At 50.8% G+C, this 12673-nt stretch overlaps 1 protein-coding gene across 1 annotated transcript in view; it reads left to right on the forward strand.

Annotated features, from left to right (window-relative positions):
* The window catches only part of CSMD2 (CUB and Sushi multiple domains 2), a 292995-nt gene that overhangs the window by 22141 nt on the left and 258181 nt on the right, over nucleotides 1–12673 (forward strand). Inside the window, exon 2 of the mRNA XM_071576489.1 lies at nucleotides 3758–3974. Within this exon, the coding sequence (XP_071432590.1) occupies nucleotides 3758–3974 (217 nt within the window). The remainder of the gene's footprint in view (nucleotides 1–3757; nucleotides 3975–12673) is intronic.

A 12673-nucleotide genomic window follows, 5' to 3' on the forward strand; every position in this document is an offset into this window, starting at 1 on the left:
GGACAGGTAGGACAGGAGTAGAAGGTGGAATATCTACATAAATACCCCTGGAAAAACCTCCCAGAGCTGAGATCAAGTGCAAGGCTGGTGGTGGCTGCTGGGAGGGAAACTGCAGAGTTCTCCTTTGCTGAATGAGGTGTAGGAGGTGCCTCCTGTCACACTCCAGGGCTGGAGAGAACGTGCCAGAAATTCGGGGAGAATGTTGTTGTCTGTCAAATAAAAATCCACCTGGAACTTTATAGCCCTGGCTCTGGCATTGCCCTTTCATATCTTCCCACTTATTCCTGCTCCTGGGCCAGAGGGATAAAGAGAATTGTTTTTGCAATCTGCAGAGCAGAGCTGAGTGTCTGCCCGTCATGTTGGTGAAATTGGAGATAAGGTTTTGTCACTCAGGCCTGAGCTGAACCCACTCAAAGCTGGCAGCAAATCATAAATGGCAGAAATTCCCAGATTTCTCTCTGTGCCTGCTGACTTTTTCCAGCAGTGCCCACTATAAATGAAGTTCCCTCTTATTAGAGCTGATGCAGAACAGGTTATTTCCTACTTTGTCAGCAATTTTCTTTTGCCTGTGTCCAGAGCTCCTCTGGGCCAACATTGGGAACATGCAGATATTTCAGTGGATTGATTTGCCACCTAATGAAACTGGGACCTGTTCTCCTGTTAGTTCTTTTCCCCCTTCAGTTGGATTTATGTCCATATTTCTGGCCTTCTGGCACAGGCCCCAACTGTGCAAGGATGGTGTGAGTTTTTGTGGATCCTGGAGCTTTGTGCCTTCCCCGTGACCTTGGAAGGGTTTGGAATGTGGTACCTCTGACCTCGAATTTCCTTTGTGGACTTCACTCAGCCTCGGTGGCTTTGATACCATCAGGGGAGACAGAACCTCTTTAATTTCCCTATTTCCTCAAGTTGTTCTGATGAACTTTACTTATGATTCCAATAAAAAAGGTGCAGGAGAGGCAGTTTCGATGTCCCCTGAGGGGTCTTGAGTGTCACTCTGGTTGGAGCAAAGCTGCTTTGATGGAGTTTGAGGCAACTGGGCTTGTGGATTTTTAGCAGTTGCCACATTATTAAACCAAACTGGGGTTCATTAACCCCTCTGTGATCAACATCCTCAATCTTGTGCATCTTCCTGGCACTGAGTTAATTAAGATTCTCTCCAGTGGACTCCACAAGTAAGTGGAGCTGAGGTGGGAGAGGTGGTGGATTCCCTCCCGTGTGTGTCGTGTGTGTAAAGGCACTGAGAGAGAGAGAGAAGCAGGTGCCACGTGCTGCAGAAATGCAAATTACTCCCTCTGCCCTTGTTAAGGAATCCTGTGCTAATCCCAGGTGGATTATGGGGCTGTCCTGGCTCTCACTGATGTAATAAAACACTGCAAAAAGATTCCCAGGGCAGTAAATAGGATGGACCGTTTTAGATTCACAGAGCTGTGAACTTCATCTGGCAGGGAGAAGTTCCACCAAGAGGTTTTGCACCAAAGTAGGTCAATCTCATTATAATTGGCTTTAATGAGCACTGCTCTGCAGTTCTTTACCTGTAGCTGGTTGGCACTCAGAAGTGCAAATGCCTTTGCTGCCTTTGAAAAAGGCAAGGAGGAATCAAAGGAGTCATTTCTACTCTAATTCCTTGCAGCTTGAAAGCCTCGGCTCTCCCCAGAAGCAGCAGGAGGGATAAACAGTCCAGCAGCAGAGGGAAAAGCCAGAGGGTGGGATGGGACTCTGCTCTGGGTCCCACAAAGTGGCTGCAACTTGGTGTTAATCCCAGTAAAACCAGCGAGGGTTAAACCAGTTTGGAGTGAACTCCTTGTGCCTCTAAAGACATTCTGTGTATCTGTGGAGGAAGAGGAAAACACTGAGGAGAATTTGCCTTTCAGGCTCTTCCCAACATGGATTTGTGTCCCTGTTTCCCCAGAGAGAAGAAAATCTCATCTCTCCAGAGCTGTCCATGGTGGCAGTCGATGTTTGTCTTTGGGCAAGGAGGAATCAAAGGAGTCATTTCTACTCTAATTCGTTGCAGCTTGAAAGCCTCGGCTCTCCCCAGAAGCAGCAGGAGGGATGAACAGTCCAGCAGCAGAGGGAAAAGCCAGAGGGTGGGAGATGGGACTCTGCTCTGGGTCCCACAAAGTGGCTGCAACTTGGTGTTAATCCCAGTAAAACCAGCGAGGGTTAAACCAGTTTGGAGTGAACTCCTTGTGCCTCTAAAGACATTCTGTGTATCTGTGGAGGAAGAGGAAAACACTGAGGAGAATTTCCCTTTCAGGCTCTTCCCAACATGGATTTGTGTCCCTGTTTCCCCAGAGAGAAGAAAATCTCATCTCTCCAGAGCTGTCCATGGTGGCAGTCGATGTTTGTCTTTGGGATGGAGTGTTCTCAGGCACTGCCTTGGGGAAGGAAAAGGCATTTGAGGGAGGTGTTCAATGTTTAGCTGGTGGTGCAGGAGTGGCCTCTTGTTCTCACAAGATGTGACTCTTCAGAAATACTGACTGGAACCCATTTGCTCTGTGCTGAGCCTGCAGGAGGAGCAGAGACCTCTCACAAGTGGCTGAGAGGAATCAGCAGCCCCAGAAGGCTGGTCTGGCCAAGGGTTTCTTTCCTCTGTGCCCCATCAGGTCTGACAGGGGTGTGGGGTGGTACTGGTGGTGGCTTTTCCTCCAAATAACTATTGACAGAGCCATGGAATGGTTGGGGTTGGAACAACTTTAGTGGCTGGTTCTTTTGGTCAGGCTCTTTTTGGAGTCAGGACAAGTTTAATTCCTGATTTTTTGCCATCCAGTTTTCCTGCAGCCTTGCCCAGACAGGCTCACCTGGTGACTCAGCTGCTCATTATGTATTAGGGCCATTGTGGATTTTCAAGGTGAGGGGTGGGTGTCTCATTGTCTGCACACTGGGCTCGTGTCTCTGGGCGAGGTGTGATGAAGGGTGAAGGAGACTCCAGCTTTGGCTTTGTCATTGAGCTGCTCTCTGGGTCCTGTTTGAGGTTCCCCAGCCTGGCCAGGCTCGTGGTAAATCCCCAAATACCCTGAGCGTGATGAGGAAATGGGTCCTGTGGGTGGGGGAGAAGCTCCAAAGCTCTGTGGAACCACAACAGGGTGATGCAAGACCCTGAGATGAGCTCAGGTGGTTAAAACTTGGTTGCAATGATGCCAAGGTTAGGGGTTCAATCCCCTGGGTGGGTCATTGACTTGAGAGTTGGACTCGATGATCCTTGTGGGTCCTTCCCAACTCAGTCTGGGATTCTGTGAATGGGTTGAGTTGGGAGGAACCTTAAAGCTCATCCAGTGCCACCCCCTGCCATGGGCAGGGACACCTCAGTTGGTTAAAACTTGGTTGTAACAATGCCCAAGGTCAGGGGTTCAATCCCCCGTGTGGGTCACTGACTGAAGAGTTGGGCTCGATGATCCTTGTGGGTCCCTCCCAACTCAGAATATTCTGGGATTCTGTGTGGACACCAGATCTCTCCCAGAAAGGAACAGGCTGGATGTGGTTGTGGGCAGTGCCAGGGGCTGAGGAAGCCTCTGCTCCCAGGACCAGGCAGGGCATCCCACTGTGCTCCCAGCCCAGCTCCAGTGCTCAAGGAATTGGGGTCTGGGCCCCACGTGCCTGCAGGGAAGACAAAGATGCATCTTTAGATTTTACCTTTATGCATTTCCTGGGCCCTTGAACTGGGGAGAAATGGGGTGGGAGAACCCTCGTGGTGTGTGGGGGTGTTCAGTGTGGATCTGCCACTGTTTGACTCGTGCTCTGTGTTGTCTCTCTGCAGCCCAGAACTGCAGCCACGTCCTGCAGGGCCCCAATGGCACAATCCAGAGCCCAGGATTCCCATATGGATACCCCAACTATGCCAACTGCACGTGGACAATCAGTGCTGAGGAGCAGAACAGGATCCAGCTGGTGTTCCAGTCCTTTGCACTGGAGGAAGACTTTGATGTGCTGTCCATCTTCGATGGGCTGCCCCAACAGGGCAACCTGAGGACCAGGTATGTGTCTCTCCCTCCCTCTGAGGGTCAGAAACACCCCCATTGCTGCCCCTGGGACTCACTCTGGGCTGGATGTTTGTGCTGCAGGAAACTGGGAGGGTTTCCCCATGAGCAGTTCTTACAGTTGTTTTGATTTCTTAACTCTGATAAGGCCTGAAATGTTTCTGGGAATGCCTGACAGGAATGATTTATCCAGAGCCATTGGAGACATCCAGAGGAGTCAATTAGGAACTGGAGCAGGAGGGAAGCAGAGCTAATGTGCAGCTTTCCCTGGATCCCAGGGGGAGTCTCCGAGTGGGAGGGTGGGTGATGGGGCTCAGTGGCAGCTCTGCCAAATGCTTGGAGGGTTTTCCCCCAAAATTTGGGCTCTTCCTGCACTCAGCCTGTTCAGCAGCTGCACAGGGTGGGATATTCTCTCACATCCTCCCAAACTGTTGGGTCTTGAGGGGTAAGAAGTTCTGGAATAACGTGGTTTAGGAGGAAAACTCTTGGTGGATTCTCACATGAAGCTTTCAGGGACCATCTTGATATTAATGGAGAGTTCTCTGAGAGGCTGATTTTGAGAACAAACCTTGGGTTGTTGCTGTGGGGGGGGGATGTTTTGGGACACCTCAGACTTGTGCATGTGGAGGAGTCGTGGTCTCAGGTCTCCACAGCTGGGGCACAGCTGGAATCAGCTCAGTGACAAGGCTGTTGTCTGATGTGGGGTCTGACTGCAGCTGGTCTGACAGTGAGACACCCCAAACCTCCCAGAAACAGGGACAGCATCCAGGCTTAGAATCCTGACAGGAGTTCTGGAGTCCTGCAAATCAACTGAGCTTCAAACCACTTGAGTTTAGGACAAATCCCTTGACCTCAGTGCTTGGCCTAACCCGAGTGGAAAATCTGAGTTACACACTGGTGAAAATCAGCTCTTTATATAATGATTTCAGTTATGCAAATAAATCATATCTGCATCTTGCAACTGTGCTTGAGAATCATGTTAATTATGGGCCCTCATCATTTAATCAGGAGGCAGCAAAGGGCTTTGCTTTGGGTATGATGGAAAGGGATAAAATCTGGTATAAAACTGGGCTCAGGGAACTTTGTATGGTGAGAAGTTTGGGCTGCTCTGAGCTACTCATGGGCATGGTGTGGTCATAGGGCAGAAAAGGGGCCACAAAACTCTCAGGTCCAGGTTCTGCCCTCGTGATTTGTGGCTCTGCACAGGGGGAAGGTGAGGAGACAGACAAGGTCCTTCCTCTGCATCCCTGGGGAAACTTCATGTGCAGCCTGGGGAGGTGGAGGTGGATTGGGCGGTGAAACCAGGAGCAAAAGCCACATGAGAACGTTTCATGTGTAAGGAGGAGCTGAGATGTTCAGGAAAAAGGTGTTTGAATATAATACAGGAAAGAGAAATAAAGGGGGAAGAGAGAAAGGTCCTCAGGAAGCTTTTGAGAACACTTAGAGGGGACTTAGACAAGACAGATATGGACTCTTGCATGGTGGACTCCTGCATGGTGGACTCCTGCATGGTGGACTCCTGCATGGTGGACTCCTGCATGGTGGGCTCTTTCATGGTGGACTCCTGCATGGTGGGCTCCTGCATGGTGGGCTCTTGCATGGTGGGCTCCTGCATGGTGGGGTCTTGCATGGTGGACTCCTGCATGGTGGGCTCTTTCATGGTGGGCTCTTTCATGGTGGGCTCTTTCATAGTGGATTCTTTCATGGTGGGCTCTTGCGTGGTGGGCTCTTTCATGGTGGGCTCTTTCATGGTGGACTCTTGCATGGTGGACTCTTGCATGGTGGACTCTTGCATGGTGGGCTCTTTCATGGTGGGCTCTTGCATGGTGGATTCTTTCATGGTGGGCTCTTGCATGGTGGACTCTTGCATGGTGGGCTCTTTCATGGTGGGCTCTTGCATGGTGGATTCTTTCATGGTGGGCTCTTTCATGGTGGGCTCTTGCATGGTGGGCTCTTTCATGGTGGGCTCTTGCGTGGTGGGCTCTTTCATGGTGGGCTCTTGCATGGTGGGCTCTTTCATGGTGGGCTCTTGCGTGGTGGGCTCTTTCATGGTGGGCTCTTTCATGGTGGGCTCTTTCATGGTGGACTCTTGCATGGTGGACTCTTGCATGGTGGGCTCTTTCATGGTGGGCTCTTGCATGGTGGGCTCTTTCATGGTGGGCTCTTTCATAGTGGATTCTTTCATGGTGGGCTCTTGCGTGGTGGGCTCTTGCGTGGTGGGCTCTTGCGTGGTGGGCTCTTTCATGGTGGGCTCTTTCATGGTGGGCTCTTTCATGGTGGACTCTTGCATGGTGGACTCTTGCATGGTGGGCTCTTTCATGGTGGGCTCTTGCATGGTGGATTCTTTCATGGTGGGCTCTTTCATGGTGGGCTCTTTCATGGTGGGCTCTTGCATGGTGGGCTCTTTCATGGTGGGCTCTTGCATGGTGGATTCTTTCATGGTGGGTTCTTGCATGGTGGGCTCTTGCATGGTGGATTCTTTCATGGTGGGCTCTTGCATGGTGGGCTCTTTCATGGTGGATTCTTTCATGGTGGACTCTTGCATGGTGGACTCTTGTTGTCTTTCCCTGGATATTTCCACATCAGTGACCTCAAAACCAGGAGTCTGCTCCTCTGTGCAGTTTCGTGTCTCACTTCTTTGTTCAGCTAAAATTGGTGTCTGGACAGCACTCTGGGGCATGTGGTGGAACTCTTGGGGTGTCTGTGCAGGGCCAGGAGCTGCACTCCATGGTCCTGGTGGGTCCCTTCCAGCTCAGCTATTCTGTGACTCTGCCATATTATTTTTGGTACAACAGTTTCACCTCATTAAACTCTGAAACTGTTGCCTAACACTGATATTTTTTCCCCTTTTTTTTCCCTTTCCCCCTTCTCTCTCTCTCTCTCTCCTCCCATGGATATCAGTTTTGCTTTTTTCCTGCCTGCTTTCCAAATGTCCCCCATCCATCATCGGAGCGCGGCGCTCGGAGATGGATGGCCACGTGTCGTTCCTCACAGCTCACACTGCCAGGAGGAGCCCCCAAATGAGCTGTGAGCAAGGGCAGAACAAGGCAGAGCTGCAGGGCTTTGTTTCTTCCTCTTTTGGACTCATGTTTTGGAGCAGCACTGATGTTCTTCAGCAGTTCCTGGTTGCCTGTTGGGAGAAGGGAGTGATGTTGGTGTTGGTGACACTTCAGTTGTCTCAGTACCTGCTCTTCCACTTAAGACTTGGATTTGTCAGAACTTCCTTGGCCTGATGTGCCACCGAGCAACTTGGGCTAGTGGGAGGTGTCCCTGCCATGCAGGGGGTGGGATGAGATGAGCTTTAAGGTCCCTCCCAGCCCAAACCATCCTGGCTTGCTGGGAAGGGTTAATGGTCACGTTCCTCCCGCGCTGGCAAACCCCCCGTTGTCCTGCAGTGTAATGTGGTGTGAAGGCTCCCTAATAGAATAAGAGCAGACCTGGTGCAATGAGGCATTTGCTACTAAACAGCTTTGCTGTATAGCAGGGAATTTGCATGGCGTGTTTGTGATGAGTTTGTGGACATTAAATGGGCTGCAGTGCCTTCATTTGGACATCCAGAGCTGCTGGTGCTTTCCAGTGCCGTGACTTTGCTTTGCTTGTAAAATCAGAGCGTGTTCCAAGTCCTTCCTACTTCAGCTTCTCTCAGATAGTTTGGTTTTTAGAATCCCAGATTGATTTGGGTTGGAAGGGACCTTATAGATCATTTAATTCCACCCCTGCCACAGGCAGAGACACCTCCCACTCTCCCAGGTTGCTCCAACCAGCCCTTGGACATTCCCAGGGCTGGGGCAGCCACGGCTTCTCTGTGCCACCTGTGCCAGGGCCTGCCCACCCTCCCAGGGAAGAGTTTCCCTGGGAACCTACATTTCCCCTCTTACAGCTTGAATCCATCACTCCTTTGCCCCATCACCACAATTTTCCCAATTTCTGAAGCCTGAGAGCACAGAGGGCAGGTTTGTCTTTCCCTGGAACAGGGAGAGGAGGTTTGGAAGGTCCCTTCAATGACTTCCCATTCTCCTCCAGCAGAGTTTGTGCTCGTTCCACCAGACCCAACTCTCCCAAAAGCTCATCCCCCAAGTTCCCACCACGCTGGTGGTGTTCAGCCTGGAGAAGAGGAGGCTCAGAGGTGACCTCAGCACTGTCTGGAACTCCCTGAAGGGAAGTTCTGGCCAGCTGGGGGTTGGTCTCTTCTCCCAGGCACTCAGCAATAGGACAAGGGGGCACGATGGGCTCAAGCTCTGCCAGGGGAAATTGAAGTTGGAGAGCAGAAGGAAATTCTTTGCAGGGAGAGTGCTCAGGGATTGGAATGGGCTGCCCAGAGAGGGGGTGGATTCCCCATCCCTGGAGGTTTTTCAGCTGAGCTTGGCCGTGGCACTGAGTGCCATGATCTGGTAAAGAGACTGGAGTTGGCCCAAGGGTTGGACTCAATGATCTCAGGGGTCTTTTCCAACCCAATCCATTCTATGATTCTATGATTCTAATTACAATTGAGACCCCCAGGTACAGAATTTGGGCTGTTTTTACTCCCTTGGAACCTGCTCAGCAATGTTGGAGTGACTCAGGCTCTTCCACCCTTCCCGTGTTGTGGGGAGGGAATCGTGTTGTGCTCTGGTGTCTTTGCTGTTCAAACAAAATGTTTCAGTGCTCCTGAACTCATTTGCATAAGGCAATGTTTGGTTTAGCCCAAGCAAGTCTTTATTGCAGCAGAGCCTGGCAGTGCCCTTGGTGTTCCCACAGCCCTTCCAGCAGATGTGTTTGCCCAGCTGGGAAGATCCTGTCCATCCTGGGGATGATCCTCCAGACATTCCCGTGCCTGCAGAGTGTCCAGCTCGGGGGAAAGGTTTGCAAATAATCCCTGCAACAGCTTTAGACCCAAAGCAAAGCAATCCCTGCTGCTGGCATGGGCTCACCTCATCCCCCAGCTCTCAGCCCGCAGTGGCTCCTGCTCCAGGTGCTGGTTCATATTCCAGGTCCTGGTCCTTCCTTCCTTGGCTTTTCCACCATTATGTTGTGTGAAGTTCAACCCAGATATTTGGCCTTATTTAAGTGACTGAAAGATGAAGTGTTTGGGCTGAACTTCAGCTGATGAGGTCCTTGATAAGGGAGGGATAATCTGCTGGGGTGACCCATTTGTAGCTCCCCCAGGAATGCAATACCTGGGCCTTGCCTGCTCCTCCTCGATAACCTTTTAATTACTCATTGAAAAATCCACTGGGTGACTTGTAGTTAATTACCAATCAAGAGCACAAAAGGGAGGAGGAGAGGGAGAGACAGAGAAGGCAAAACTTCCCCTCTCAACGTGTCTCTCCCTTGCAGAGATGCAAACTTGGGGTGGAAGAACCTTCTGGGGTTCTGGCTTTGCTTGGGGCTCAAGGCTCTTACAGAAATTCCTGGAAAACCAACATTTTTCCCCATGGGAACACACTGAACTTGTGTTAGGATTTTCTGCTGAGTCCCCTCTGGGCCTGGGACATATTCCTGTGTTGCTGCCTCGTGTCTCCAAGCTGAGCACAGTTCCTTTTGCTAAGGATAAAGGTAAATAAATTCCAGGGCTCCTCAAATCCTTTTGTCACCTCCCTTCCCCCTTAGCAGAGCCTTTTGTGGCTTCCCATTAACTCCCTGGGAAAAAAAACCACCACAAAACCCCACTTAAATTTATGTTCTCTCCTTTGTAGAATAAAACCCACTTCTTTTTTTCCTTTCTTTTCCTGGGAAGGGACTTGTTTGAGCTGCTCCAGCAGCGTCAGGACCTTTTGCCTGTTGTTTTGTGCCGAGGAAGTGCCGAGTGTTTAAACTTCATCTGCGAGATAATTGATGGAACTAGATCTGAAAGTCTGGGAGAGGAGTGGAGTTAATGCAACTGCAGCAGAGCTTTGCAGCTTCCAGAGGCTCAATTCCATTATTCCATATTCATTAGCAGAGGGTGCAGCAGGAGGAGGGAAGAAAAAGCGGCTGATGGAATCCAAGTGGGCACTTTTTCCCTGGCACCACGAGGGAGGAGGTTGGCACTGGTGTTTTGGCAGCCTGTGGAGAGATGGAGAGGGGATTTAGGGGTTGAAGGACCTGCTTTTTCACCACATTCCTCTGAGGCTTTGCAGAGGACAGTGAGGAGGAGCAGGTTGTGGTGACCCCTCCCAGGAGCAGAATCAGAGAATCACTTGGGTTGGAAGAGACCTCTGAGATCATCAAGTCCAACCCTTGGTCCAACTGCAGTCCCCTTACCAGATCATGGCACTCAGGGCCACGGCCAAGCTCAGCTGAAAAACCTCCAGGGATGGGGAATCCACCCCCTCTCTGGGCAGCCCATTCCAATCCCTGAGCATTCTCTCTGCAAAGAATTTCCTTCTGATCTCCAACTTCAATTTCCCCTGGCAGAGCTTGAGCCCATCGTGCCCCCTTGTCCTATTGCTGAGTGCCTGGGAGAAGAGACCAACCCCCAGCTGGCCAGAACTTCCCTTCAGGCAGTTCCAGACAGTGCTGAGGTCCCCTCTGAGCCTCCTCTTCTCCAGGCTGAACACCCCCAGCTCCCTCAGCCTCTCCCCACAGCACTTGTGCTCCAGTCCCTTCTCCAGCCTCATTGCTCTTCTCTTCTCAGGTGGGTTGGAAGAGACCTCTGAGATCATCAACCCTTGATCCAACCCCACTGGGATCACCATATCAAGGCACTCAGCACCACGTTCAGTCTCACCTTAAAAACCTCCAGGAATGGGGAATCCACCCCCTCTCTGGGCAGGACATTCCAATCCCTGAGCACTCTCTCTGTGAAGAATTTTTTTCTGATATCCAACCCAAACCTCCCCTGGCAGAGCTCAAGCTCTGCCCTCTTGTCTTGCTGTTGGTTGCCTGAGAGAAGAGACCAGCCCCCACCTGGGCACAACCCCCTGTCAGGTAGAAGGTCCTGCTCAGAGCAGCTCCCTGGCCAAACCCTTCTTCCATCTCTCCCAGCTGTAAAATGACACAACCCCAACAACAGGACACTCCTGACCTGAGAATTTGTGTATTTATTCTGCTTTTCCCACATTTGAAGTTTGTTGAAACAGCTCTGTGTGTTCTGAGGCTGCAGGACCTGGGTCTGCTCTGCAGGGCTGGTGAGAACTGAGGGATTCCCAACACCCCCACTGGGGCAGCACTTGTTGCTGTTCACCACTTGCACTCTGTTGAGCAATAAATAAGCCTTGTGTGATTTCCAGGGGGTTCCGAGGACTTATTTTCCCCATTTACTTGATTTCACACCCCTGATGACTTTTTTTTTTTGAAGAAAGACAGAAATAACCCAAATCTGCCAAGTTCTGAATTGAAGCCTCTGAGCTGTTCTTGGGTTGGCTCCAAACCTGCCTTTGTTTACTCCCAATGTCAGCTCAGATTTGCCAGGGGGTTACTGAAATTTTATGAACTTTTCTGTGAATTGCTGCTTTTCTTTTTTGGTTTGTCATAACAAGTCTGAGAACGGAGATGCCAGAGTTGGTTGGATATCCTGGAATTGTGGAAGGGGTTTGGGTTGGGTTGGAAGGGACCTTAAAGATCATCTCATTCCACCTCCCACTGCTACGTGAGAACATCCTGCAAAAAGGAGCATGGAAGGGCCATGATCAAACTAATAAATTCCATCCCACTTCATGGACCTCCAACTCTATTCCACTATATGGAAAATCAAATTTATTGAAATTTGATGCTTAGCACCTGCTCCAGCTTGAGCCATGAAGGCCTCATATATTTGAGCAGCCTGTGCTGTCTTTGGGCTCCATAAATAACCCTTTTCTAGTGGGAATTGACCCAAACCCCGTTTTAAAGGAGGAAAGAAACCCATCCAGGCTGGGATTTATGGGCTCTGTCACTGTCCCTCCAGCCCATGTTGGTTCATGAAGCTTTGTCAGGGACAGAGGGGAGCAAAGGGCTCTTGGGGCTTGATGGATTGTTGGCTTGGAAAAGGGAGGGAAGTGCAGCTGATTCCTGAACTCTGGGACTCGGAGCTGTTTGCAGAGTGCTGGATAAAATTCATGGAAATCTGGAGGTGTGTTTGTCATGGGGAGAGGCTGAGGGACAGGGGAAGATGCTGATTTATTTATATTCCCTTATGCTTGTTACTGCCTTGATAAGAAATATATAATAACCTCTGGCAGAGCCAATGGATTGGATTATTTAGGTGCAACTTAATTATCCAGCAGCTGAGCAGGGGCTGCTTGGGATGGGCTGAAATGGGCCACATGCTGTTGGCTGGTGAAATATGAGCAGGGAATATCCGAGGAGTTTCTTACAAGGCTCTGCAGGGATTTGTTCAATACCTGCTTGGAGCTTAACTCCAAAACAAAAGCAGTTTGGGCTTGGGCATAAATCAGTCCCAGAAGTTGAGCAGAGAGTGCTGGTGAACGGAGCTGCATCCAGCTGGTCCCCAGTGGTGTCCCCAGGGGTCTGTGTTGGGTCCAGTCCTGTTTAACATCTTTATTGATGATTTAGATGTGGGGATTGAGTCCATCAGCAGCAAATTTGCTGATGACACCAAGTTGGGAGGGAGTGTCAACCTGCTGGAAGGCAGGAGGGCTCTGCAGAGGGATCTGGAGAGACTGGAGGGATGGGCTGATTCCAATGGGATGGAGTTCAACAAGGCCAAGTGCAGGTCCTGCCCTTTGGCCACAACAACCCCCTGCAGCGCTCCAGGCTGGGCACAGAGTGGCTGGAGAGCAGCCAGGCAGAGGGAC

Source organism: Pithys albifrons, chromosome 24 (assembly GCF_047495875.1).
Source record: "Pithys albifrons albifrons isolate INPA30051 chromosome 24, PitAlb_v1, whole genome shotgun sequence".
In the NCBI taxonomy this organism is placed as follows: Eukaryota; Metazoa; Chordata; class Aves; order Passeriformes; family Thamnophilidae; genus Pithys; species Pithys albifrons.